The following is a 26,719-nucleotide window of genomic DNA, read 5'->3' as shown; positions in this document are numbered from 1 at the left end:
AGGAGACACAATTTAAAACACTGAGGATCAATTACCAGTGCCTTTTACACACAAACTTCCTCCTGTAAAATAAAGAGAATGTTTCCCTTGACCTGCCAAACAAATCTGTAGCATTTCTGAGCTACCAATTCAGTCGTCACTGAAAATATACAAGAACCAGGTCACGGCATTTTATTATTCAGCTACTTTATGGACCCCATGTGCCACTGCAGCTGTCAGCTCTAATGCCAGAGGATCAGATGAGCTGGAAAGATTAAACAAATGGGCAGGAGAAATGCCAAGAAGTGTATAAACTGCTGGATGGGTCCAACTGGTTCAGTGACAAAGCTGATCCTTAGAACACTGTGTGTGCTGTGGGCACACTCGGAAGCAGCACATGCAGGCTGGGGTGCCTAACAAGCAAAAGAAAGCAAGGGCAAAAAAACCCGTATGACTATGTGGTTTTCAGCCTAATTCTGAGTCACCTTTGGTCTTATAAATAAGTCTACTTATGCTTGTCATTCGAGAACAAAATATATAGGTCCTATAATAAATCCCACTTTGACTTCTTTTTAATGTAATATATATATATCTGTGTGTGTGTGTGTGTATAAAATCTGGCACTTAAAGCAACTAGATCCTAAATTTTAAAATTACAGTAAAAATTAGGAAAAAAGAACTATTTCTAAGTATAATACATGTTCAATAAAATTTTATTCATTTATAAAGAAAAGTCAGGTATTAACTTGTATTAACACCTAAATTAGCAAGGCAAAGAAAAAACAAATTGCCTGAAATCTTGAGGGGTTTTGTTTGTTTGTTTGTTTGTTTTATGGGGGGTAGGTTTATTTATTTACTTATTGTAATGGAGGTACTGAGGATTGAACCCAGGACCTCATGCATGCTAAGCATGCACTTTACTACTAAGCTACACCCTCTCTGAAATCTTGAAATCAAATTTTCTGATCCAAAAATAATTACTTAAAGAATAAGGCTCCAAACTGTCATATTTTGATTGTCTATTCATAGTACCCTAGCTATTCCTATTCTATTAAAATTTACCATCATGCCTATAAAGTTTTATATAGAAGGCACGTTTAAGAATTCGTAAGTAACTCAGAGTACTCTGAACTCAGTTCCATTCACCCCACAAGGTAGGCCAGTACCCCACGGTGGTGCCAGTCTGTGACACAGGGGCCTCTACACAATGGGAATGAAGAACAAGAAGCTTTTTCTTCCTTTTTGTGGCTGAATTATTGGGAGAATCTCAGGCCATTTCCAACCTAGTGAAACAAAGAAAAGCCAAAGGCTGTGGCTGAAGCCTTGTGAATCTGTGCCTTTCCTGGCACCAGCATATTCACAGCCCGTGCTTACACGCATAGCCTAGCCCTCCACTCACATGAGGCTTGTGGTGCAGAAGGACCTGCCTTAGGGAAGTTCTCTTCCAATTTCTCTCAATGTTCACCGATTTGCAAATGTTCTATAGATCCCACTCCAGCTTGTCCCAACAAAGAAAGCAATGCCATCCATGTTTGAAAAGCAGGTAGAGGGGATGGTGTAGCTCAAGTGGCCGAGCGCATGCTTAGCATGCACGAGGTCCTGGGTTCAGTCCCCAGTACTTCCTTTAAAAAATAAATAGATGAACCTAAGAAAACCAAACCAAACCAAAACAAAACAAAAAAACAAAACAAAACAAAAAGACAGGGGCACATAGGCTACCTGCCACATAGAAGTAAAAGTTTTTTTAAAAAGTGAGAAAATTTAAACAAACATGGGACTCAATACATTTGTTTAGAATCCTAATTCAATGCTTGCCCTTAAAATTCTCAGGTATGGCTATTATTAATATCTTAAATCAAGAATACAAATACAATGGGATTTCCCCCCCAAGGCACCTTGCAAAGATCGTCTTTTAGAACGATAGTGTTCTCACAGAGATTCATAATCCAAATCTTGAAAAATGTTAAATGTTAAATACCTAACAGCAAAGAACATGTTAACTAAATTAAAGTACTGCTTTTTAACAGAATATCACACAGCTATTGAATTTTTATAACATGAAAAACGTAATATTATATGGGAGGGGGAAGCATGATTTTAAAAATCTACATAAATTATGACCTCAGCTTTGCAAAACAGCAGACACGAAGAGGAAAATCACATCAAAATGTTACCAGTAGTTATACCTAAACGTTTGTTTCCTTTCTCCTTACTACACATCAAAATGTTTGTCTCCTTTCTCCTTACTACACTCTGTGAAAATGTTTTTCTGAGTAAAACATTCACTGAAAGTGGTTTTTCAGTAAAATAGAAAAGACCAAGAGAACAGTCGGGCCACGATGCTAAAAGATCCAGTCAAGCCAACTAGACTTCAGAGTCCAATAAATCACATGTAATTTCAAGAAATCGTTAACCTTGCGCATTACCAATGTATTCTGACAATGTTTTAGAAGCAGAGGGAATTTTATCCCTTAATAATTGATGACTGATGATTAAGTACACAAATAAATTCTAAGAAACTTGTTGAAGTACAGCTTTTACATATTAGAAACAGAAGGAAGGAGGAGAAATAGAGATTAGAAATAGGAGGGATGAGGAGATTAAAAGTCTCAGCTAAGAAAGGTCAATAGTGATTGCATTTAAAGCACAGTTCATGTTCACTGCTCTCAGGGAACACTGCTGTGCTATGAATCCACAGGAAGAGGCGCCACCGGGACCATGAAAATAGGAAAAGCTTTACCTTTGTCTAAAATCACAGCATGAAACCGTTCTACACATGAGGCAGGATAATTTTTCAATAATAATACAAATTACTTATCATTTAGGAGTAAAGAAGGAGACGAACAGCAGTTACTTCATCTATTCATAGACTTCATATACTCAAAAATTTCAAATCTTTTTAGCCTACTTCAAAAACGGAAATTGCAAAAATAACAATACTCACAGCCCCCCATAGAGGATTCCTTTCAAGCATCCAGCAGTGCCTTTTAGTCTTCTGATTCATCATACTGATCTCCTGCTTGTGGAGAAATTCTTTGGATCTACGATTTGTGGGTAAACATCTATAGACATTCTGTATTTAGACACGAGAAACACACACATCTTCTGCTCGACGTGGAAGAGCTAAGGGGAAGCACAGAACTGTGTTTCACAACTCCCCCTGCTAGCACTGATGCAGGCTCGAAGATACGCAAGTAACGAATTTCAAAATTCCATGAAGGCATTTCAAAATGCAGTGGGAATGCTCTAGAATACTGTGGTCGAACGGGAAGGATGGGGCCAGCTCTGTGTGATTTTACTGTAGTTACAGCCTTCGGGTTTATAATAAACTATCCTTTAAAAGTAGGTCTTACAGAGTCTTAGGATTTTTTTTCATGGCTATAAGAGAATCCCAAGAGATGTGGAAGGGCAAAACCATGTCCATCCCCTCAAAGCAAAAGGGCCTTCTCTTTCCTTCCCAGGATACTAGCAACCCCAAATACCGTCTTCATGAAAGAAGTCAGGATTTTAAAGAAGGAAAGGCAATGATGAGAAAAGTTCCCACCCTTGCCATGCTCATAAGAGAACATTAGCAATTGAAGCCAACCTTGTAGATAATATACCACATAACACAGACGTCACAAAACATCTAGAGGTTTATCACATGGATTCAACATCCACATAATAATCCAAATTCCAATTTCCTTTGCATGTGAATATTTACGTGGTGTAGTCAGAGTCAGACTATCATGTCTAGACGCAGTACAACTTCGCAGTATCACTTCTTCAAATTACTGTGTTTCTGAAAGTATAACAAAACTGAAAATAGTGTATTACCTTAAAGTACTTGACAAAATTTTGACAGGTAGAATGAAATAAACATTTAATGTAGCTTATGAGCCAAGAAATGGAAACATGGAGAAAACGACTTGGAGAAACACACACTAAAATCACAAAGCCTTAGAAATTTGGAAATCCTCCCACTGTATGGGTAAGAAAACTAAAGCCAAGGGTGTTAAGGTGAGATAGATTTAGATCGGTATTAGGGAGAAAAGCTATATACATTTCAGATACTCTGATAGATTTTTTTTCAATGCAGTTTCCATGGCATTATATTTCTCAATTAGCTTTTCCTTAAACATGCTGTCTTCCAGCATACGACTTTCATGGGTTGGTACTTTTGAGAGCTAGTAACTGGCTTGCAACCAGCACTTGCTGTCAATGAATGTTACCATAAGCTTTGAAAGCTTATCTCTACGCAGTGAAAGGTACAGTAATGAGACATGGCATGTTCACATCGTGTGTGGTGTGCAGCCGAGGGCTGATGCTTTCCAGACGTCACCGCATGCCCACCCAGATCAGCTGAGGGCTGAGGGGCTCCTCTGCAGAGTCAGGGTAGGTCTTGCGCAGGAAGTGTTGGCGTATGTGCTCAGGCATGGGTGATGAAGCAAAACGAGAGTGTCAGCATTATTAGTTCCTTCTCTCTAGCTCGGAGGAGTTGAGCAGGAAACTTCAAACTGACCACATGCCTGTGAACAACTGGCTGAAACGAACTGCTCTGCTCTGCTTAGCCTAGTGAGTTTACGGCTCTGGTTCTTGACTTTTTCAGTCAATGTTTAAGCATCCAGCAGGCAAAGGAAAAGGAAGATCATATGGAATATTTTCTGATATCTGACATGGTATATTGTAGATTTTTATTTATCTTTAGAATTAACTAAACCTTTTCACTGTTCATGCAGGTATTACGTGGATACAGCAGTAGAAACACGTTACAGGGACTGCACTGAAATAAAATGTCATAAAGGTGTGCTTTCTTCCCCCTTAGTTTTCTGCTTAGACTTTGGTTTGTTGGATTTTATAAAAACAGATTTATCCGTCTTGACTTTAAATCAAGTGATTTTGATCAAGTAAGTCACACACTAAATTGAGAAAGGCTTTTGGAACCACAATTAACAACCAATTTGTTATAAAGCTAAAGCTAGTACCCCCTCAAAATTATTATATGACTAAAAATAAGTCTTCATAAAAGAGTAAACAAAGCTATTTATCTGTTCCTAACACCACCATCATTCCATTCCACGTCTTGATAAAGTTAGCATCATCAGTAATCACAGCTGTGTACTTACTACATGCCCTTCTCATAACAACTCAAACAAAAAAGGCGTTATTGGCCCCATTGTATAGACAGTGAAACTGAGAACTTAGCTAAATAACTTTCTTGGGGTAAATGGCAGAGCTGCAATTCAAACCCTGGACTTGTAAACTTCAAAACCTGATCTCTAAAATGCAAACTGTCTGCTCATTCTCCCCCAAAGTTTCCCCCAAATTATTAACCTGGAAAAAAATAAGAAAAAACTTTACGCTATGTCTGAGTTTTCTTGTTTTTAACTCTCAAACTCATAACCTAAAAATGTTCGTGTCTGGTAAAGTAAACTTCCTCTTTCTACCTCATGTGACTCTTTTCATAACTACATTCCTCAAAACTTTGTAAAACTCTTTGTTGTTGTAATGCAAAGAGTTTTACATATAACCTAAAACACTGGGATCATTTTCTTTCTTTTTTTTTTTTTTTAATGAGGGGGAGGTAATTGGGTTTATTTATTTACATTTGGAGGAGGTATTGAGGATTGAACCCAGGACCTCATGCATGCTAAGCACGCGTTCTAACGCATGAGCTATACCCTCCCCTCCTTGGGATAATTTTAGAATAACTTATCCTATAGTCCACCAGAGCAACAGTTGGTTTCATCTTAATTTGCTTATTGGTTATGAGAATGAGATGAGTAATTTGTCACTTCCTCAAGGTCATTTTGAGCCAGAAATAGAATTCTGTCTAAGTTCTGGTCACTAAACCATGCTTCCTCTGCAGTGGTAAGCTACCATTAGTAAACTGTCACTAAGACACAGAAAAAAAAACAAAACATATGGGACATTTAAAACACTTTTCCTGCTGTTATCTCTTTCCCCTACTTGTCCAGCCCCTTTGTTTTGCCCATTTCGTATATATTCTATATTGTGATTATGGGAAAAAAACAGCAACTGCCTTGGCAGATAAGGGAAAAAACCTCATCCTTATTTCAAACATGAAACAAATGTTTCATTTCTTTTCTTATTAAAATATGGGATATAGCTTCAAAAACTGATAGTTTTTTAGTGTCATGTTAAACTTTTTTTTTTTTTTTGAGTAAAGATAGATTTATTTAGAGAGACACTACATTCTACTACATAGAATGTAGACTGTTTCAGAAGGCGAGAGAAAGGCCCCAAGGTGTGGGGGTTAAAGTAAAAGTAGATACACACTCAACAGACAGAGTGTGGGCCGTCTCCAAAGACGAGGGAGTGAGAGAGCAAACCCATTTCTTTAATTTAAATTTTGCTGGTACAGACTATTATCTCTTGATTTATAAATTTAAGACAGTTCACTAAGGAACGTGTAGGTGCCCACACATATGGCAACTGGCATTACTGTTTTGCCTGAAGATTTAAGTAGGGCTAACTGACCTTTCCGTGTTGATGGAAATGTTCTACATTTGTGCCTGTAAAGGCAGCCACATGAGTATTTGAAACATGGCTCGTATGACCGAGGAACTAAAATTTTATTTTAACTGAAATTTTAATTTTGAAAGCAACTCATGGCTAGTGGACCAGACAGGTCTAAAGTCTGGGTATATTTTTGTATTTTGAATAAATTATATAAAGTCCGTAACTTTTTATTTTGAAATAATGATCAACTCAGGAAGTTGCAAAACTGGTCCAGAGAGGGCTAGTTTCCCCTAACGACGACGTCATACTGTATAATTATAGTACAGTATCAAAACCAGGAAACTGGCATTTGCACAATGTGTCTGTTTCGTTCTATGCTGTTTTATCACTCGTACAGACCTGTGAAACCACCCAAATCAAGATACTGGGCTCTCCATCACGACAAAGAGCTCCCGCGTGCTGCCCCTTTACAGCACCCAACACCCAGCACCCTTCTCCCCACCGTCCCCAACCTCCGGCAGCCACTAATCTGTTCTCTAGGTCATGCTGTCATTTACATAATAAGTGGAATATAAGTGGGATCACATGTTATGTGACTTTTGGAGACTGGCTTTTTCCACTCAGCATACTGCCCTTGAGACCCATTCCAGTTCTCGCCTGTATCCATAGTCTTCCTTTATGTTGCACTGAATTCCACAATGTGGGTACACCACAGTTAGTTTACCCACTCACATGAATGGATATTAGGTGTTCACAGTTTGGGCTATTACAAATAAAACTGCTGTGAACATTTTGCACACGTTTTACTGTGGATTTAAGTTTTCATTTCTCTGGGATAAGTGCTCAGAAGTGCAACTGCTCGGTTATATAATGAGTGACCACAGGCGCTTGTTTTTATTTGTCATCTGTGTATCCTTTTTGGTGAAATGTGTCTTCATGTTGTTTGCCCATTTTCTAATTAGACTGTTTGGGTTTTTTGTTTTATTTTATTTCATTTTTACTGTTGAGTTTTGAGAGTTCTTTATGTATTTCAGACGGAGTTCTTTGTCAAAGACAGGGTTTCCAGATATTTTTCCAGTCCATAGCTTATCTTTTCACCCTTTTAACAGATTCTGCAAAAGTTCTAAATTTTGATGAAATTTTATTTATCAGTCTTTTATGATTCATGCTTCTGGTCATATGGCTAAGAACTTTTTGCCAATCCCTGAGTCCTGAAGATTTTCTCCTTTGTTTTCTTTTAAAAGTTTTACAGTTTCATGTTCTACATTGCAGATGATGGCCTAGTTTGAATTAATTTATGGATATATTCTAAGGTTTAGATTCTTTTTTGTCTACAGATATCCAACTGCTCTAACACCATTTATTGAAAATGTATTACTTTTTTTTTAACAATTATGATCACCATTTTATTTATTCTTTTTTTTTTTTTTTTTTTTTTGGTGGGGGTCAGTAATCAGGTTTATTTGTTTATTTATTTTTAGAGAAGGTCCTGGGGATTGAACCCAGGACTTCATGGAGGCACTCTACTGCTTGAGCTATACCCTCCCACTGAAAATGTATTACTTTGGAACCTCTGTCAAAAGTGAGCTGGCTGCACTTGAGTGGGGCTACTCCTAAGTCTATCCTGTCGTGTTTCTCTGTCCGTCCACCCCTCTGGCAGGGCAGTGTCACAGCACTGATTACTGCAGCCACAGAATGTCTTAAAATTGTTTTTGTCATTCTAGTTATTTTGCCTTTCTATGTAAATTTTAGAATAATCTTACCCATACTTATAAAAATTTTCCTAAAATTTTGATAAGAATTGTGTTAAATCTACACATTGATTTGGAAGATAGTCATCTTTACTATATTGAGGGTCTTCCAATCCAGGAAAACAGTCTCTCTCTCCACTTGGTGAGATCTTTTAAGTTTTCATGGGTATATCTTTTTAAATTAACCCAAGTGATAAACTAGAAATGACTTGTAAATGCTACCAAAATAAAAGGTGGGGGTCCAAACAAGTTTTGGGAGTCAAAATGATCTTGGTTAACTAGAGTTAAAAATCAAGAATAACAGAACAACAAGGACCTACTGTACAGCACAGGGAACTATATTCAATCTCTTGTAATAACTTAAAATGGAAAAGAATCTGAAAAAGAATGTGTGTGTGTGTATATAAAAAAGTAAACAAATGTTATTGGTGTCTTGAAGACAGGGGATCTAAGTTGTACACTGACAGAATAATTAGAAAACCCACTGCATGCAGGGATGTGAAAGTGGAAAGGATATTTAATGAACTCACGATCTGACTAAGGAAAATTCCAAGAAGAATGTTGAAAGCTATCAACCGGCTTGTCTTAACTGCCCATGTAGTGAGATGAACTAAAAAAAGGAACTGTTTGGTTCCTTTTCAAACATTATTTAGAGGAAATAAAAAGGAGCTAGACTTGACAGGTTCACAAAAATAAAACAATCGCTCTTTTCAGCATCTGAGCAAAGCAGTGAGCTCAAAGTAAGAAACTGCTCAGGGCAAAGGTCAAATCCTGCACTGCCCATAAAGTGTGGCCTCAAGGATGTGAATGTGCAGCACTCTGTTGAGCCCTCAGATTTTAGGCTCCTCAGGCAATACTTTTTCCTTTAGACCAGTGGTCCTAAAACTTTGTGTACACCAGACACAGCTGGGGGGTCTGCTAAACCCCAGACTGCGGGGCCTGATCCTCAGTTTCATTCAGCAGGTCTGAAATGGGGTCTGGCCGCTGCAGTCAGTTCCAGGGGCGCTAATGATGCTGGTACAAAGATCAGACTTTGCAAATCGGAGAGCCAGACCAAGAGGCTTTGAAGAACTGTAAGGGAGTACCTTAAGGGCCATCTCTACCGGACAGTGGAGCTTCTAAGAGTCTTACAGGTACTTTTATGTAACACCCTCACTTGAAGGCAGCTCAGGGTAGGGAGAGAACCATCTCAGAAATTTGTGAGAATGCTTATAAGCTAATGTTGTAAACCCCAAAGAGATCCATGGGAAAACCCTGAAAAACTTTGAGGAATATGTCAGTGGAAGCACTATCAATCTGGACTAACAAGAGAGAGAGATTTCTCAATAAGACTGGAAAAAGAAGGGAAAAAAAAAAAAAGAAATGGAGATAGTTTGAAATGAAAAATATTAGGGCCCTTATTCAGACAGGAAGAGGCTGCAAACATGGGCCATTTCTTAAGGAAAAGTAAGAAGATTCAGAAGACACACTCAAGAGGCTAGAAGGCGCAGGCAAGAGCCACAGAAAGCCGCCCAGGTTATAAACCAGCCCCCAAAGAAGGCAGCACTAACATGCACCCAGTTGACTGCTATGGCCCAGGGGCTGCTATGTGCCTCCCATTTTCCTCTTCTGCTTACTTTTAATTTTTATTTTCTTTTTTAGTAACAGCTTTACTGAGATATAATTCCCATACCATACAAAGCTTGCAATTCAAAGTTATTAGTATATTCGCAGATACACACAACCAGTGAATTTTAGAACACTTTCATCACCTCAAAAAGAAACCCGTACCCTTGAGTTTTCACCCTCCATACACCCATCCCCACCAGCCCTAAGAAACTGATCATCCACCTTGTCTCTATCGGTTTGCTTATTCTGGACACATAAACTGAATCATACGATGTGTGGTCTTTTGTGACTGGCTCCCTCCACTTAGCATATTTTCAAGCTTCATCTATGTTGCAGTAGGTACCTACTTCATTCCACCAGACGGACAAACTGTATTTTATATATCCATTCACCTGCTGATATTTGGGTTGCTTCCACCTTTTGGCTATGTTGCTCGGAACATTCATGTACAAGTTTTGTGTGGACATATGTTTTCCTCTCTCTTCAGTGTACGCTTATGTGTGGAATTGCTGGGCAAAATGGTAACTTGATGTTTTAACCTTTTGTGGAAGTGCCAGACTGGTTCCACAGTAACGGCACCATTTCACATTCTTACCTGCAGTGTATCAGGGTTCTAACTTCACCACAGCTTCTAACACCTTTTTGAAGGGGAGTGTCTGTTATGATTTCCCTACACCTTCCTTATCATTGTACGTTGGGTCGGGGAGGAGAGCAAATAACATGTCCCTTTAGTTAGTTCACAGGTATTCACTTTGAACCACACTTACAGGTAGTCATGTCCTTGTAAAGCCCCCTTCCCACAATGACTCTGGGCTGACTCCCACCATAGGCTGAGCCTATTGCTGCTTAGACCAATAGCACAGGGCAGATGATGCATCGCGATGCAGTGCCAATTCTGGGCCCAGCCCTTCTCTGGCTGGGCAGCACTCACTTCTTCCATTCTGGAACTCAAACACCACAGGTGCCCTGGGCCACTGGGTCCCAGCTGAGCTCCCAACCAAGTCTCAGAGGACTACAGCCGTTTCAGCATCCAACTGACACCACAATGAAAACAGAACTGCCTGGTCAACCCATTGAATCATGAGCTAACAAGTTGCTGCTTTAAGCTGCTAAGTTTTGGAGTGATTTATTGTACTACAATAGATAATCAAAACACAGGTCCCTTTTAAGGGTATGTTAAACTCCACTTCTCTCTAGTCGTGATAGGCTAGGAAATTACAAAGAAAAGTAATTTGGAGTAAACTTTCTTCCCCCTAAAAATTCAATGTATCATACCTAGGATCAATTTAACAATCACTTAAGCAGATGAAACACACCTTCTAGGTCTAAGGAGACTTTTTTCAGAGTCTATCCTATCAACAGAGCTTGGCATCTAAGACACTAACAATGACAAAAACTTAAGAGGTTCTATTTTTAGGAGAAAAAAATAAATACCTACACAGGCCACCAGGGAGGACTGGCCAAGGGAGCTCTCAGTAAGGCCTACTAGGGGTACAGACAGAGCTGTGGGAAGGCCCTGGGTAGCAGGTGAACTCATAACAGGAATTCGGGGATCAGCAGGGGATACACAGACACCAAGCAATCTGTGGTCACCGTGGCCACAGCCAGGGAATCCTCAAGGCACAGTGACAAGAGTGAAGATGGCAGGTCTTGCGAAGCCTGTTGTTATGGCAACCAGGAAAGATTTTTAACATCAGTAACTCCAATGAAAGTCTGTAAGCTCTGCTTCCTCTTGTGCTGACGCAGCCCCCACCCTTCTGCTTAGCTCCTTTGAGTTAAAGCGCCCTCACATGCCTGAGCCAGTCACCCCTCTTTCAGTCCATCGTACGACGGCGTACAGGGAGCCTGGAGGCTCTCTCCATCACAAGAACAGGGACAACAATCCTTCATAAGATGGTAGCATTATTCTTCTGATTTTCACAGAACAGTGTTTGGAAGAGTTCCAGGCACACAGTAAACTCCCAATGTATTATACTATCAACAAATTACATTTGGTAAATTTATTCAATTACAAGTGCATCTGCCCTAAAAATAGATGACTTTCAAGGAAGAAAAATTAAATAATACCAACTCACAAGACTGCTGACAGGGAACTGGTTTTAACGAATTATAGTACAGTTATAAAGTGAAATGCGACGCTACTTTAAAAGAGGTGATACAAGAAGAGGATTTTAAAAGATTTGGTGTGGAAAATTTGTAATATAGCAATAAAACAACAAGTTAAAAAAACATATAATTCCATGTTTAAAATAAGCACATACCACTGTAAATGCATAGAAAAGAATCTGTTAGAAGCTACCAGACTAAACAGACACCACAATTCGGGTGAGAATCTCACTTTCTCCATAAGATATGGCTATAGTATTTCATTTTTTTTTTTAACAATAAGCACATGTGACTCTTACAATCAGAAAACATTCAGGTAAAGGCACATAGAATCCTTAAAACAAAGCATGCTTTTACCTGAACTTCTTCACAAGCTTTCAGGGCTCATTCTTAGCACTCAAGCAGCTCAAGTCTGTTTTTAGAACCGTGTCAGAAGCTGCTATATGAGCTGTTTCCTGTATCGGGCAGCTATTTTTAATTAATGAACATTTTGTTGTTAGAGTTCACTGGAAAATAAAAACACCACCAATTCTGCAAGTTAAACTAAAGAAAGGCTTCCTCTCTACAAGATTCAAGTTATAAAAACATACTCTACTTTAAAGGGTATTAGGGTATGTAGTATTTAGTATTAAGCACTTTATTTTCACTGTGATATTGAGATGAATTAGTCTCATTTAAAAAATTCCTGAAGGAGCAGATCTAATTCTATTTACTTAATTTCTCCTAAAAAATAATACAGCATTCTTCATATAGTGGGGACTCAAATGTAAGCTGGGGGAAAATCAGAAGTAAGAGAGAGAAAAGTGAAAGGATACAGGAATAGAAAAAGATTTCTTTTAAACCAAATATTTATTAAGCAACTGTGCGCAATATACTGTCCTCTACTGACCAGAGAAATTGAAACTGTGGTCACTCTATCTGTAAGTATAAACAGCAACAGAATCACCTCCTCCATTTTATTATTTTCTCCCGAAGTTTATATGAGATAATACAGCACAAAAGATAGCTGCTATGTAAACAAATTATATTTTTCATCTCTCCAGTTCTTCAACCCTTGGGTCACACAGCACCACAAGAAGTCCTCTGGAAAGCAGGAGAAAAAGGAGGTGAGAATTCACAGGCTGGGCAGCAGAGTCAGAGTTCCCAGGTCCCACTCAAGACACACTCCCATGAAGATGAGATTTCTCCTGTAGACCCAAGAGAAGGTCCGAAGAAGGCTTCACCGCACTCTGTGTGGCTGTGTGCAGCCCGGTCACAAAAAGAAAGGTTCATTGTTCTCTTGCCAAACTATAATCCTCACGACAGGTGGCAACTCCCCCAATTATGCTAAACTCTACCCACACCCTCTTCACTCATCACATCCCCAAACTCCTTGCATTTGTAAACTGCTTTGCAGTTTTTTAAGTGCTTTCTTATGCATTAATTTGATTCAAACAGGTTATAAGATTTCTACTTAATGTGTTTAGTATAAATTGTCTTCATTTGAGAGAAGTTCTGAGGACGAGGTAGATTCAACATCTGGTTCCCACGGGGCAGTGAGGGCTCCCAACATCCTCTAAGGAGGCCTTGCTTTAACACATTCCATGTCAACTTGAATGGTGTTGTGGATGAGATTAACATTTAAATCAGGGGACTCTGAGTAAGCAGACTGCTCTCTATAACGTGGGTGGGCCTCGTCCAATCAGTTGACAGCCTGAATAGAACAAAAAGACTGGCCTCCCTGAGGAAAACAGAATTCTTGGGCTTCAGCTGCACCACTGGCTCTCCTAGGTCCCTGCCTGTTGGCCTTTGGACTGGAACTGCATCACCAGCTCTTCCGGGTCTCAAGCCCGCCAACCCACGCTGCAGATTTGGACTTGCCAGCCTCCTTAAGCACAGGAGCCAATTCTTTGTAATATATATGCACACACACACAACCTATTGGTTCTGTTTCTGCAGAGTATTCTGACCAATACTTGAAGTCCCGCAGTTTAATAACTACGTGGAAGAGGCACTCAAAGAGGGACAAGTGGCCTCTCCTGACCAGGGCATACATGACCTGCCTCCCTACCACAGTGCTCGCCAGCAAACCACGCTGTCTGGGGATGCATGAATATGCATAGGAAAGGATCCAGCCAGGCACGCCTTACTATTCCTCACTTTCTGGAAGAGAAATGCGTCCTGAAAGCAGTTCATACTCTGCTCAAATCTTCAAAACACAAATATCATATAAAAGAAATCACAGAATGAGCTAGATGAGCCTCAGCAATGGCCTGCTGAGGTCAGCGTGGAAATGAGAGTAAAAAGGGAGAGTTAAAGGTGACAGTGGTAGGGGGTACGATGACCTCCGATTCACGGCATCACACACATTATTCTTGCGTACAAATGACTGAATTATTCACGCCTCCCTCAGAATACCTCGGTATTACCAAACATCTACCTAAATAGTTATGGAACATCTCTATCCACTTCTAAAAGCTTCACCAGCATTTATTTACCATGGGTGAAGGTGCTTAACCTGACAAATGTGCGAGCTTGTGGTCACGCTTCATCCTGCCTGCCCCCACCCCAGCCGCTGTCTGGTGTGGCCCGTCTTCTGTGAGCAGCAGCACCGCTCAGGACCCTTTCATCATCCTCCGATCGCTGACAGAGCTACTTCTAACTCCCTGGACGCTCCTTCTGGCCCCTCCGGCTCATCTTCCCATTGAAGGTGGTGCCTACAGCCTACCTTGGCAATTTACATATTTGCACTTTTCTTTCACTCAGCCAACATTTTGAGTTATTTTTGCATATAAACTTTAAAAATACATACTTTCTTCCACTTTCTATTGCCTTCACCTCCTTGCCTTTGGCTCTCGGTTCACAATGTATCCTGTCCTAAGGCCACGACCATTTTTTTTTTTTTTTGAGTAAAGGTAGATTCATTTAGAGAGATACACACTGCATAAAATGTAAGGCAAGAGAAAGGCAGAGAAAGAGGTGTGGGAGGCGGGCGCTCAGGTTAAAGTAAAAGTAGGCACACACTCCGTAGACAGAGTGCAGGCCATCTCCTAAGAGGAGGGAGTGAAAAAGGGTGGCTAGGAGTGGTGTTGCCAGCTTTTATGGGCTCGGTAGCTTCATAAGCCTACAGGTGGGACCATTCCACCTGCTCTGGAGAAGGGGCTGGGGTCCCCAGGAATTGGGCCACCTCCCCCCACTCTTTGGCCTTGGGACTGTCATGGCACCTGCAGGCATGTTATTTATCACGCTGTTGCAATGAGCCTATAATGAAGCTCAAGGTCTACTGAAAGTCAAACCTCCTACCGACTTAATCCTCAAGGCCAACCGGGAGTTGAATCTTCCACTTTTTCTGCATTAAATTGCTGTCATTCCTTGAAAGGACCACCACACTTCTTGAGCTTTAATCCCCACCACAAAGTGGAGGTGTAGATAAAACAGATATTATTACATAATTTAGAGATGAGGAAGCAGAGGCAAAAAGAGATGAAATGACTTGTACCAATTCAGACTATAAATTAATGAGAAAACTACAATTAGGACCCATTTTCTACTAACTCTCAGTTTAATGCCTATCACACAGGAGGTCAGTACAACAGTTATTAAAAGCATAGGCTCTCAAGTCAGATTATAACTCCTCCACCACTCATCAAACTACGACCCTCAATATTAAGCTAAACTATTAGGGGCTTGGTTTCCTCATCTGTAAAAACTGAAATAATAATAGAACCTACCTTCACTAGAGTTTTGAGAAGATTTTATGAGATAAAATGAGCGAAATACTTTGAACACTGCCTAGCACGTAGGCAACTCTCAATACACCTTATCCATTCTTCTTATTATTTAACCAACTTTTCAATGGTTATATTAGTGCCCCACTGACAATTGTCCTTCTTCTTTCATCTTTTGCAGAACCATGAATTTCAGCTGGATGAGACCAAACACACATAAAAACCATGGCTAATCCACCATTTATGTACATAGCATGTTTCATAGGGTCACGCGCAAAATTTTAAGTGCTTAGCAAAAACTTTAAAAGAAACTTGGGACAGAAAGGGAAAATCACAACCTGAAGAGTATTTCCACCTGTTACTGGCTACATGAAATAGCTGGGAAGTGCAGGTTTTCACTTAAGCTCTCCCTCACGGGATCACTTGGCAGAACACTGACCAAACTGTCTTGACATGGCCACGTTCTAAACCCAAGTAGCAAATATGCTGTGTGGCCCTCTTCCTCTGCCATTTTAAACCTTGAACCTTTACCCAAAACAGTCAATTACTCTGCCCGCATGGATTAACACTTCTGCAAAGAAGTGGGCAAGGCGGTCAGAAGACCTGAGTTCTTATTCAAATTCCCATACAAGCTTTTCGGATCTTTGTGTTACCACCAATGACACCACCACATGCTTCCCTATTTCACAGGCTTTTCAGAAAAAAATAAAAGTAAGAAAGACAACCCATAAAACACAGTCATTTACCATAGGCTTCCGGGTTTGCTGCACAGAGAAAAAAAAATGTATTTGTGGGGACTGCATCAATGTTCCTCCAAACGAAAGGCATCTTAAATATCTGAAGCACAAAGTTGAGAAGAACGGTTATGTACCTTTAAACAACGGTAGTTTAATGATTCTTGTGCTATACTCTCTAAACTCATTTGTCTCCCAAAGAGTGTGTTTTAATTAGTACTTAATCCACGCCAAACTTACTTCTGACATTAACATTTTTAATTCTGAAGGGTTTTGGTATCAAAATTTTTAGTAATAAGGCAGATCTGGGGTGAAGCTTTACGCTTTCCTACAGCTGTGTGGCTCTCAACAAGCTAGCTGACATCTTGAATTCTTGGGTTTTATTTGCCTGTTATTTGCCTGTTGTCTTGGGTTTTTTCAGCGGCGGTGATGGTTTTGAGTAAAGAAGATGATTTCACCTCTTCTCTCACAGAGTGATGGGGAGCAAATGAGATCACACATCCCAAGTTATGAACAAGAGGCCAGTCAACACTGCTGCTCTGTTCCATCAGCAGCTGACACAGAAATCTGTTCCAGTCAACAGTTCATGCCTGAATTTCCAAAGTTGTCTCAAGTAGACTTGTTAGGTGATGTGAGTTAACACAAGCCCACTGACCCCAGAACTGCAAGAATTAAGGTTAAAATCTACCCATGAAAGAAATACAGGGTGACTACTTGGCTATTTACAATAGCCAAGACATGGAAACAACCCAAATGTCCATCAACAGATGACTGGAGAAGGAAGATGTGGTATATTTATACAATGGAATACTATTCAGCAATTAAAAGAATAAAATAATGCCATTTGCAGCAACATGGATGGACCTGAAGATTGTCATTCAAAGTGAAGTGGGCCAGAAAAAGAAAGAAAAATGCCATATGACATCATTTATATGAGGGATCTAAAAATAATAACAATAATAATGACACAAATTAATTATTATTTTGATTTCTTGAGTATGCGTCAGCACATCTGACTGCCCTTTATGACTGGATCACCGCATGCTGTTGAGTCTTATTTTGTAGTTGGCTTTATTCCTTTGATAACTATGTAAGTTTAAAAAGCTAAAGATCTAATCTGTTCTTAGAAACAATAATTAGTACATATATGTAAACTTAAAAATGTGCAGTGTACTGTATATGTGTATTTACATGCAATATAATGTGTTTGTGCAGTCGGACTGTAATAATTCTACCTAAAAAAACTGAAAAGGCAAAACAAAAAAAGAAGTACAAGGTGAGTAAAAGTTTTAGCAAAAATGTTAGCTGTGATTTACAGCACATACGTTGCATTTTTTTTTTCCTGTTCTCACCACCTTTAACCAGCTGTGGCATAAGGAAGTGTGGGGGGAGCTGATGGAAATGTCAGTGCCCCTCAAGTACCACTGGAAGCACCAAGGTCTAGGATCCAAACTTACAGGTTCCAAGGGGTATAACGTTCTCATTTTGAATCTGACCCTGGATTTGCCAACCTGGAGCTCTTCAGTTAAGACAGAAAAACAAAGCACAGAAGAATGTTTTCTTATCTTTTTCTCCAAAGGCAGAAGACTTTTCAAACTGTGGTCGCATCTCATGAGTGGATCTGACAGAAAATAGTGGAGTATATCAATGCACAGAAAGGGAGTCAGTTTCAGTTCAGACACGAACACCCATGCACATGTACACATAGAGGGTTGTATTGGGCTGTGGTTAAAAGGTTTGAAAGCCACTACTCAGAAGCATAGTTATGGACCGTTCTCCTTCTGAAAATAAGCGAAAAAGAATTATGCATTCAGTTTACACAGTAACACTACTTTTTTAAAAAGTCCATTGCTGTTGCAAAGTAAAGGAAGCCAACTTAAAAGGATGGACCCCTGAGAAGCAAGTTTTCCCTCCCACTCAGCACACTGGTTCCAACTAATTTTTTTTTTTAAATGGCTGGAGTTTATTTTCTACTTGGTGCAAGGCACAAGGTTATGAGGTATCAGGAAGGCTCTTGTGTGGCTTGGGTAGTAAAGAGCGGGGTTCTCTCAACTTCCTTTTTTGTGTTTTGCTGTTTTGATATTAAAGAACCCAACTGTTTCTACTGGCCATAGCTTGCTCAGTCTAGGGGAGGGGAGGGAAGGGAAGGGGAATTGGCTGGGGGTGGGGGGGCTCTGATGGGCCTAATGCCTTGGAAGGAAGCCTGGCAGCTGGTGGTGGCCACTCAGGACGGGAGCCCGGAGTTGGTTTTGCCAGGCTGGCCGCCAGGCTGCTGCTTCCCCACGGTTTCCCGAGCCAGGTCACCAGTGATGGTGCCAGTAAGGGTCTGGGGCGATTCCGAGCGCTCTGGGACTCCAACACTGTGGCCACAAATGGGAGAGTGGACTTCCCGAAAGAGAAGCTAGCCCACCAGTGTCCGGGTCAGCTGTGGGGAGATGAGAGATGGTGCGGGGTGGCTTCCCCAGGACACTTGGCACTCCTGCAGGAGCTGTTACTGAAAGCGGAGCCCAGGTGGTGCAGGGAGGAGTCGTGGGTGGCGGCCCCGAGCGAGCCGCTGCAGGGGGCGGCTGCTAATGCCCAGATAACTAATAAACTGTCAAAGCCAGAGACAAACGTGAAAAAAGTCATTCGGGAGGGGCAGGTACAGAGGGGAAAGCAGTCTGTTAATTTCAGGTATATGTTGTGATGCATGCCAAGCACACGTGTAGGCTTCCTCCGTCAGTCCTCACACTCCTGCAAGTACCACAATGTGGTAGCTGCTACGACTTGACAGCTTTGCATTTTAAGTGATGATCTAATGAAGGCTGTTTTCTTATAGTCAGAAGACTGGCAAATTTGGTCATTGCCTCCTGCTAACCAGCAGCGCCTGGTTTTGGCTGTATGGGGACTACATTCAGGACTATGGAGACCCAGAAGATAGAACCTCGAACATCTTCCAGTCTCTATTTTACTCCATAAATACACTGCACTTAATTAAGAACAGCTTAATTGACAAAGACCTGGAATTCAAAGATCAAGACCAGCCGGTGACTTGCTATCGAGATCTTGTGAAAGCCGACTTCTGTGGACATCTGTTCGTGCATCTATAAAACAGTACAGATGACAGTCTATAACAGTGCCTCACCAATCAGATGGTAGAGTTTTGCAAAGTTACTGAAAGCTAAGATTTTTATGATTCGTGCCTTCAAGGTGACACATTCTAAATTCCATCGCCAGAAGCTTCATCAGCTGGGGTAGAATCAAAATAGGTAAGTAGAGAAATAAACCCCAGGGCACAAGTTCTTTCCCTCTGGGACCCTGACTGGCGACACCCACCTCCCACCCTGAGGTATGGCTGACCAGGCTCCCTAATCTTACAAACCTGCCTAGAATTTCTGCCTCTGTCCCGCCACCTAGTGGCCGCAGGATTCACATGACTAGAGTAAACGTTGACTTCTGCCGTTCAAGAGGCAAAGGCATGGGCCCAGGGCCATTCCCTGAGCCAACAGATTCTCTCCTCAGTCACCAGGCAGGAGCCACAGACTAGGAGCCCCCCACCCCCTCACTGGATTCCAGCCTTCAGATGCCTTCTACCTCCCGCCAAAGCTTGTCTTCATTAAGAGAAACTTCATTTCCAGAGACACATCAATTTGTAAACTTTTTTTTAATGATAAGATAGAACATACAGATGGGATTTTCAAGAGACTTAAAGACACATACAAGTAGAAAACTAACTCTTCTTAGAATTTATCCCTCTATTAGACTCAAGGCCACCGTGCTACACAACTCTGGGGGACGTGAAGGGGGCATTCACAACCTAGCATATGTGAACGGCACCCCACCAACCATTCACTTACGTTCAGGGGTCCCCATGAGACACAGTTAACACATCTCTGCACCTACTATGCAAAGCTTGTCAGAACCCCCCACCTTACTGCTTTCTTTGCGTCAGGAGTCTCCCTGTCTTATGCAAAGCTAAGCTCTAGAAATGCCTGCTTATTTAAAGAAAAAAATTCTTCCAACAAAACTTTAACAGAACCCTTGTTACTAAAATGGTGTCAAATTGGCTGTAGCTTTCTACAGCTCTCTGCTGCTCCATTTACATTCAAAACAGACAAGCTCTCTGTGAGTGTTCATCAAAAAGGGATAGGGTTTAGCCGCATAGGGTTAACGCAGGACATGACATGCCCTCAACTTACCCCTTCTGCCAAAGAGAGGAAACAGTTGTTAACCTCTCTGCATCTTTTTTTTTTTTAATTAATTGCTTCATCGAAAGGCAGAAAAGTTCAGAAAAATAGCAAGAGAGAGAAGGGAATCTACACTTATTAAGAATCTACATCAATTATATTTCAATTTAAAATCAACTATATTTTTTTAAAAAGAATCTAATATGTGACAGACACCAAGTTAGCCTTTTATATATATGCGTGTATATATACATATATATGCATATGTTATCTTTTTCAAGTAAAAGTACAACACGGGTACCAGAGTCAGAATCAACCCCCTCTTTGTCAGTTACTAGGGGCACAACCTTAAACAGCCTCTTATGTTTATCCTCCGAAGCCTAGTTTTCTCCAGTGTAAAAAGGGGATTAATACATCCTATTTTGTCTCTGGAGATTAGATATGAATAAGATTATCACCTGCCCCTCAAGTTATGCGGGCTGGTATCTAATCCTGGCTGAGCCATGGAAGACTTTTTTTTTTCTTAGTTGAAGTACAGTCAGTTGCAATGTGTCAGTTTCTGGTGTGCAGTGCAGTGTCCCGGTCGTGCATAGGCATGCATGTATTCATTTTCATATTCTTTTTCATTAAAGGTTACTACAAGATATTGAATATAGTTATGGAGGACTTCTAAGTGACTATATGTCACTATCATAATGGAATTATAATAAAATGATACAGCATGGAAAAAAAAATAACACTCTATTTTGACTAAGCAGCGAGGTGCTGTGCCAGGCAAGTAATGACTGCATTCCCTCCCTTACTAGGACCCTGGTTCTACTTTCTTAAAACAATGGACGGTGTGTGCACAGTACGTAGAGTCCCAGGCATTTTTGCACTTGTAAACTGCCTCCAGCCTTTTGTCTACTTTTAGAAATAGATGGACAAAAGCTAAGTTTCATTTTAAATAAAAGCATATAGTGGCTTCCTCACAGATCGAAAAAGAAGGCACGCAGGAGTGATGATTTTTGATAACTGATGTGGTGCGTGGCAGGATTTCAATGGCATTGGTTTTAAAGGTGAGCAAACCCTGGAGAGAACGTCTAAGTGAATTATAGTGAAAGTTAATGGCCTTGAACCAGAAAAAGGAAAGTCAAATACAGAAAAAAATAATAATATGGTATTAACAATTAGTTATTGAGCACTTGGAAGTTTTTCATGCACCACTGTATTTGAGACTCACCAGCAAAGGCGGACCATGGAACAAGCTGTGAAGCCACTTAAGGCTGCTGCACCGGAAATGGAAGCTAACTTTTTTACCAACTTTCCTATGACAGATATGCAGTGTTCACCTGTTGTTTAACCATCCGATACTATACAAAAACCAAACCAAATCCATAACTAAAAAAGTCACAGTGAAAAACCTTTAAAAAGCCAGAAAGAAAGGTAATAGTCCCAGGGCAAAGGGCATAAACTGGGAACCAGAGAAGCAGGTACTTCCATTTAAAAAACGCACAGCATTCTTGGAATAAGGCTTCTGTGCATCTTTGTAGCATCTCTCAGCGCTCTGTGCAAACATGTGGATTCAAATACCACTCTGCTAGTTGTATAAATTCACAACAGATAAATAAACTACCTGGCAAAAAGACAACAAAAGAATCAGAGAAACAGATAAATAAATGGAATTATGACTATTAAACCCGTCATGTGAAAGCCTCGTAAGCACTGTGGCATTTTCATCTTAGTTTCTAAGACTGAAGAAATCTTTTGAAAGCTTTTGTTGTAAGTCTGGAGATATATGAATTACAAGGGACCATGAAAACGTTTATCTGAAAAGGGCAAAAAAAAAAATCAGTAAATTTGTACTTATATCAGTTTTAAATGTTTGGATAGTTATTATCATTTCTCCCATATGCTCCTAATTCAAAATATGATAATTTCGCAAGGGTAAATATTGTCTCCTAACTGAGTATTCTATTATCAGACACAAACTTAGAAGAATCAACATTAACTTTGAACATGATGGATAAGTTATGGACCCCCCAGCCACAGAAACAAATAACACACATCATGTCTGAATTAGATGTCATCTAATAGAAAGGATAAAAGGATAAGCAGTGTTGTTTTAAATATAACTTCATTAAAAATTCACTAGTACTCTCCTGGAGAAAATGAGTTACCTTGTGTTCTTTATCTCAGCCAGAAGCATTTTCAAATTCCCAGTTATTCAACAGAAACAATATGTAGAAAGAACGTGAGTTTTAAAGTAAGAGATCTAGGCTGAAATACAGAACTTGTGATCTTGGACAAGGTACTGAACTTCTCTGAGCCTCAGTCTTGCCATCTGTAAGATGACATTTCACAGGATTACCGTTAATATTGTATCATACAACATATGTAAAAGGAACCAAAATAGTCCATAATACCTAGTAGAATCTAAACACCGCGTTGCCTGTTTTTCAGCATCCTTCCCTAAACCAATCATCTCAAAATTTTTTTCATCATACAATCTATTAAAACTTTTATTTATTTATTCATTCATTCATTTATTTATTCATTCATTTATTTTTATTATCATTAAAACTTTTGACTCTGCAACCCCAGGAATGTACATTTATAAATTCTATAACATGCACTATTACTAATATTTTACAAAATACACAAAAATAGAACTTTTCAATAGGATACAAAGACAACATGAAAAGCAGTTTTAAATATCAGTGTCATAGTATCAGGTAACTAAATCTCAAGGCATGATAAGACTTAAGCCAAAGTTCATCCTTAGCAAGAGTAAATGTAAAGTTAGACTTCAAAGAATCTCCGTGGTGATTCTGATTGTGTGTTTTTGGTCACCTCCTTGTCCTGTCAGGTTAGACAGTCACTGTTCTCACATCCCAATATGACTCAGTTGCGGGAAGTATGAGCCCCGCTGCTTATGGTTCATGTGTCTTGAATTGTGAGGCTTACTGTCAAACTGTGGTTTAAGAGAGTATTTGAATTTGATATCATGTGTCATCTTACGAGAGATTAAGTAAAACTAAGCAATATATTCTGTATATTCACTAAACCAAGCACATGTAAACTACAACATTTGGCAAAATGCTGAAAGGAAAGGGCAAACAAAAGGCCTTGCCATCCCCAGGAGTCATGGAACGCCCTTCTCCTCTCAGGAAGCCTTCCTGGCCGTATGGGATGTGGCATGTGCCAGTGTGACATTCGGACGAGGAAGTCACCATTAACATATAAAATGATAATTTTTCAACATACATAATAAATGTTACTTAGGCTTATTTTGTAAACAATAAACAGAAGTTCCACTTCTCCCAGCACCTAGACTGTCTCACACACGCTCAGCGTGTACACATCCTGCAGCCTCCTGACCAGCGTCAGCCTCTCCCCTCCTCCAGTCTACCTGCTACATTGCTCACAATCATAAATCTGATCACCCTCGCCCTCTCAGAAATCCTCAGTGGCCAGACAACTCCTTATAGGGTAAATCCAAACTCTTCAGCGTGGCATGAAGCCTGGCTCCACACACATGTATATCCAGCTCCATGTCTGACCAACGCCCACACCATGCCTGACTCTGGAGCCCCACCAAATGGTTAGATGTTTCCCACACATGCTGTCGCACACCTTCCTTCTTCAGCAAGCCTTTATTGGTCACTTATTATATTCCAAGCACTGGGGAGGATAAGACCAGTCCTAGCCCTTGGAGGCCCCAGTCTCCCATCATGATAATCAAGTAAATAAAAATACAGCATAACGTGAACAGCACTCTGACGGAGATTTACGCAGAGCACATGATATCAAAGTCTGGGGTCAGGAACACCTCCTAGCTCCTGTCTCACATAGGTGCCGTCTCCTTCACTCAGAGTCTGTTTCTCTCCCTTATTCTTTGTTTGATACCCTCTTACTAATCCTTCAGAAATGTCCATTTTTACTTCATAAACTGTCCAGAAAGACATGGTCTCTTCTTCCCAGCAGCTCCTACAACCCTCTGTCACAGCTATACCACCTCCTGCTATTTATTTCATAATGACACCTTCAATACAGATTTTGTATAAAGGTAAATCTTCAGTGGGGGAGGGTAGAGCTCAGTGGTAGAGTGTGTGCTTTGCATGCACGAGGTTCCGGGTTCAATCCCCAGTACCTCCACCAAAGCAAACAAACCAACCAACCTAACTACCCCCCCCCAAATAAATAAAATAAAATAAATAAAACCAAAAAAAATTTTAAGGAAAAAACAAAGGTCAATTTTCAAATGTTAAAGAGGAAGAGTTGTGGGAAAGCTGCAAAATAATTACTGCACTTAATGACAATATTAAATTTTTAAAGTTAAGATTAACCATTCAAGAAATATATTTGCTCCGTAGGTGGTTTTACTTTTCCAAGCTTCAATGGAAGTATAACATACACAGAGAAGAGTGCACATACCATACTCAATGGATTTTCACACACTGAGCACACTCCAGTCACCCTGCACCCATTCTTAGGTCTTTATGAGTCCCAGCATCTATCTGACCATCTGTATTTAGACACTATGTGGTTGATAGTCTAGTTTTTAACCAGTGGAGCTTCTTTTCAAAAATAAGAACTCTTTCTTTTAAATATCATATGGAGAATTCAAAGAACCGAAAAATTATAGAGGGAACATGGATGTCCCTGGAGAATGTCATTCTAAGTGAAGTAAGTCAGAAAGAGAAAGAAAAATATATGACATCACTCATAAGTGGAACCAAAAAAAAAAAAAAAAGACAAATGAATTTATATATAAAACAGAAACAGACTCACAGACATAGAATACAGACTTGTGGTTGCCAGGGGGAAGTGGGGTGGGAAGGGATAAACTGGGAGTTCGAGATTTGCAGATACTGACTGGTAATGTGTAAAATAGATAAACAAGTTTATAATGTATAGCACAGGGAAATATATTCAATGTCTTGAAGTAGCTCATGGTGAAAAGAATAAGAAAATGAATATATGCATATTCATGTATGACTGAAGTATTGTGCTGTACACCAGAAACTGACACAATTTGTAAACTGACTATCACTCAATAAAAAAAAAGAAAAAGAAAAAGAAAAATTATAGCGGGAAAGTATTCTGTGAGTAAATAAGACACTTTAAATTGAGTCAGCTGCATAATCAATGTTTTAGTTTCTCATACTGATCTGAGATGGTCTAATTTATTTCAAAACAAACATCTATTTTCCTTGAAAATACTTTTAGATTTTTAAATACATATACTTGCTTTCTCAAATCTTTATTTTTGTTGAAGGAGATAAACCCAAATGTAGAAGCATCTTTAAGAGCCTTAAAAATATTTTTTGTGATCCTTATAATAGCAATAGTCAAACATCCCCAAATAACCACAAATTTACCAACCAAACTGATAATCTCTTTCAAATAACCATCCGCTGGCCATCTAAATCTCTGAAAAATTTTAATTCTAGTGAGTCAATGACTCAAGAGATTTCTTTTTTTTTTTTTAACATTTTTTTATAGACTTATAGTCATTTTACAATGTTGTGTCAAATCCCAGTGTAGAGCACAATTTTTCAGGTATACATGAACATATATATATTCAATGTCACATTTAGGAGATTTCTGAACACATCATCACTCCTGTTGGTGATTTCTCTACTACCAAAGCCAGTGTTATGAAGAAAGGACCAGCAATTTCAGTGCAAAACCTGGCTGCTCCTTTAACTAGCAGAGAAACTTTATTAGCAATCTTTAGACAAATCCCTTAAACTCAATGAGCCTGTTTCCTGTTTCATCTGTAAAAATGAGAATTACATTAGTGAAGAATAAGTAAATCCTTCCCAAACAAAATAGTCCCTCCAAATTCAGTTATCCTACCTGTGAAGTATTGCTGTCAAATCCAGAACCATGAGTATGTATTTAGAAGCTGTATGACAGAGCCCTAATCCTACCACTGATTTTTTGGGGTGACCTTAATCAAGTCATTAAATCTTTCTGGGACTCACTGGTAAGTAAGAACACTGGACCAAATCACTAGTTCCAGTAACTGGGGTGATGGAGGGCTTGAAATTCATGATGTTCTTTGCTGAACATGTTTCTGTGGGATAAAATAAAGTACTGATTTACCAACTAAGTTCAGTTTTATCACACACAGGGGACTTACTAGCAGAAAATATAATTATATTACACCTATTAGAAATAAAAAAAGTTACAGCCACGAGCAAACAAGGCCACAAAGT

At 39.7% G+C, this 26,719-nt stretch overlaps 1 protein-coding gene and 1 pseudogene across 4 annotated transcripts in view; both read right to left on the bottom strand.

Annotated features, from left to right (window-relative positions):
* FGD4 (FYVE, RhoGEF and PH domain containing 4) overlaps window positions 1–26,719 on the bottom strand; it is a 169,141-nt gene that overhangs the window by 109,791 nt on the left and 32,631 nt on the right. Inside the window, exon 1 of one of the 4 annotated variants that reach the window (XM_045516051.2) lies at window positions 2,924–3,468. The exons of the other annotated variants lie outside the window; for them this stretch is intronic. Within the exon in view, the coding sequence (XP_045372007.2) occupies window positions 2,924–2,933 (10 nt within the window). The 5' untranslated portion in view covers window positions 2,934–3,468. Of the gene's footprint in view, window positions 1–2,923; window positions 3,469–26,719 lie in introns of those variants that run through there. 4 annotated transcript variants of the gene reach the window in all.
* LOC141575887 (pancreatic progenitor cell differentiation and proliferation factor pseudogene) overlaps window positions 12,478–26,719 on the bottom strand; it is a 36,339-nt pseudogene continuing 22,097 nt past the window's right edge.

Source organism: Camelus bactrianus, chromosome 34 (assembly GCF_048773025.1).
Source record: "Camelus bactrianus isolate YW-2024 breed Bactrian camel chromosome 34, ASM4877302v1, whole genome shotgun sequence".
NCBI classification, from domain to species: domain Eukaryota; kingdom Metazoa; phylum Chordata; class Mammalia; order Artiodactyla; family Camelidae; genus Camelus; species Camelus bactrianus.
Note: the sequence above shows the minus strand (reverse complement) of the source record. Positions and strands in the feature narration are given on the sequence as shown.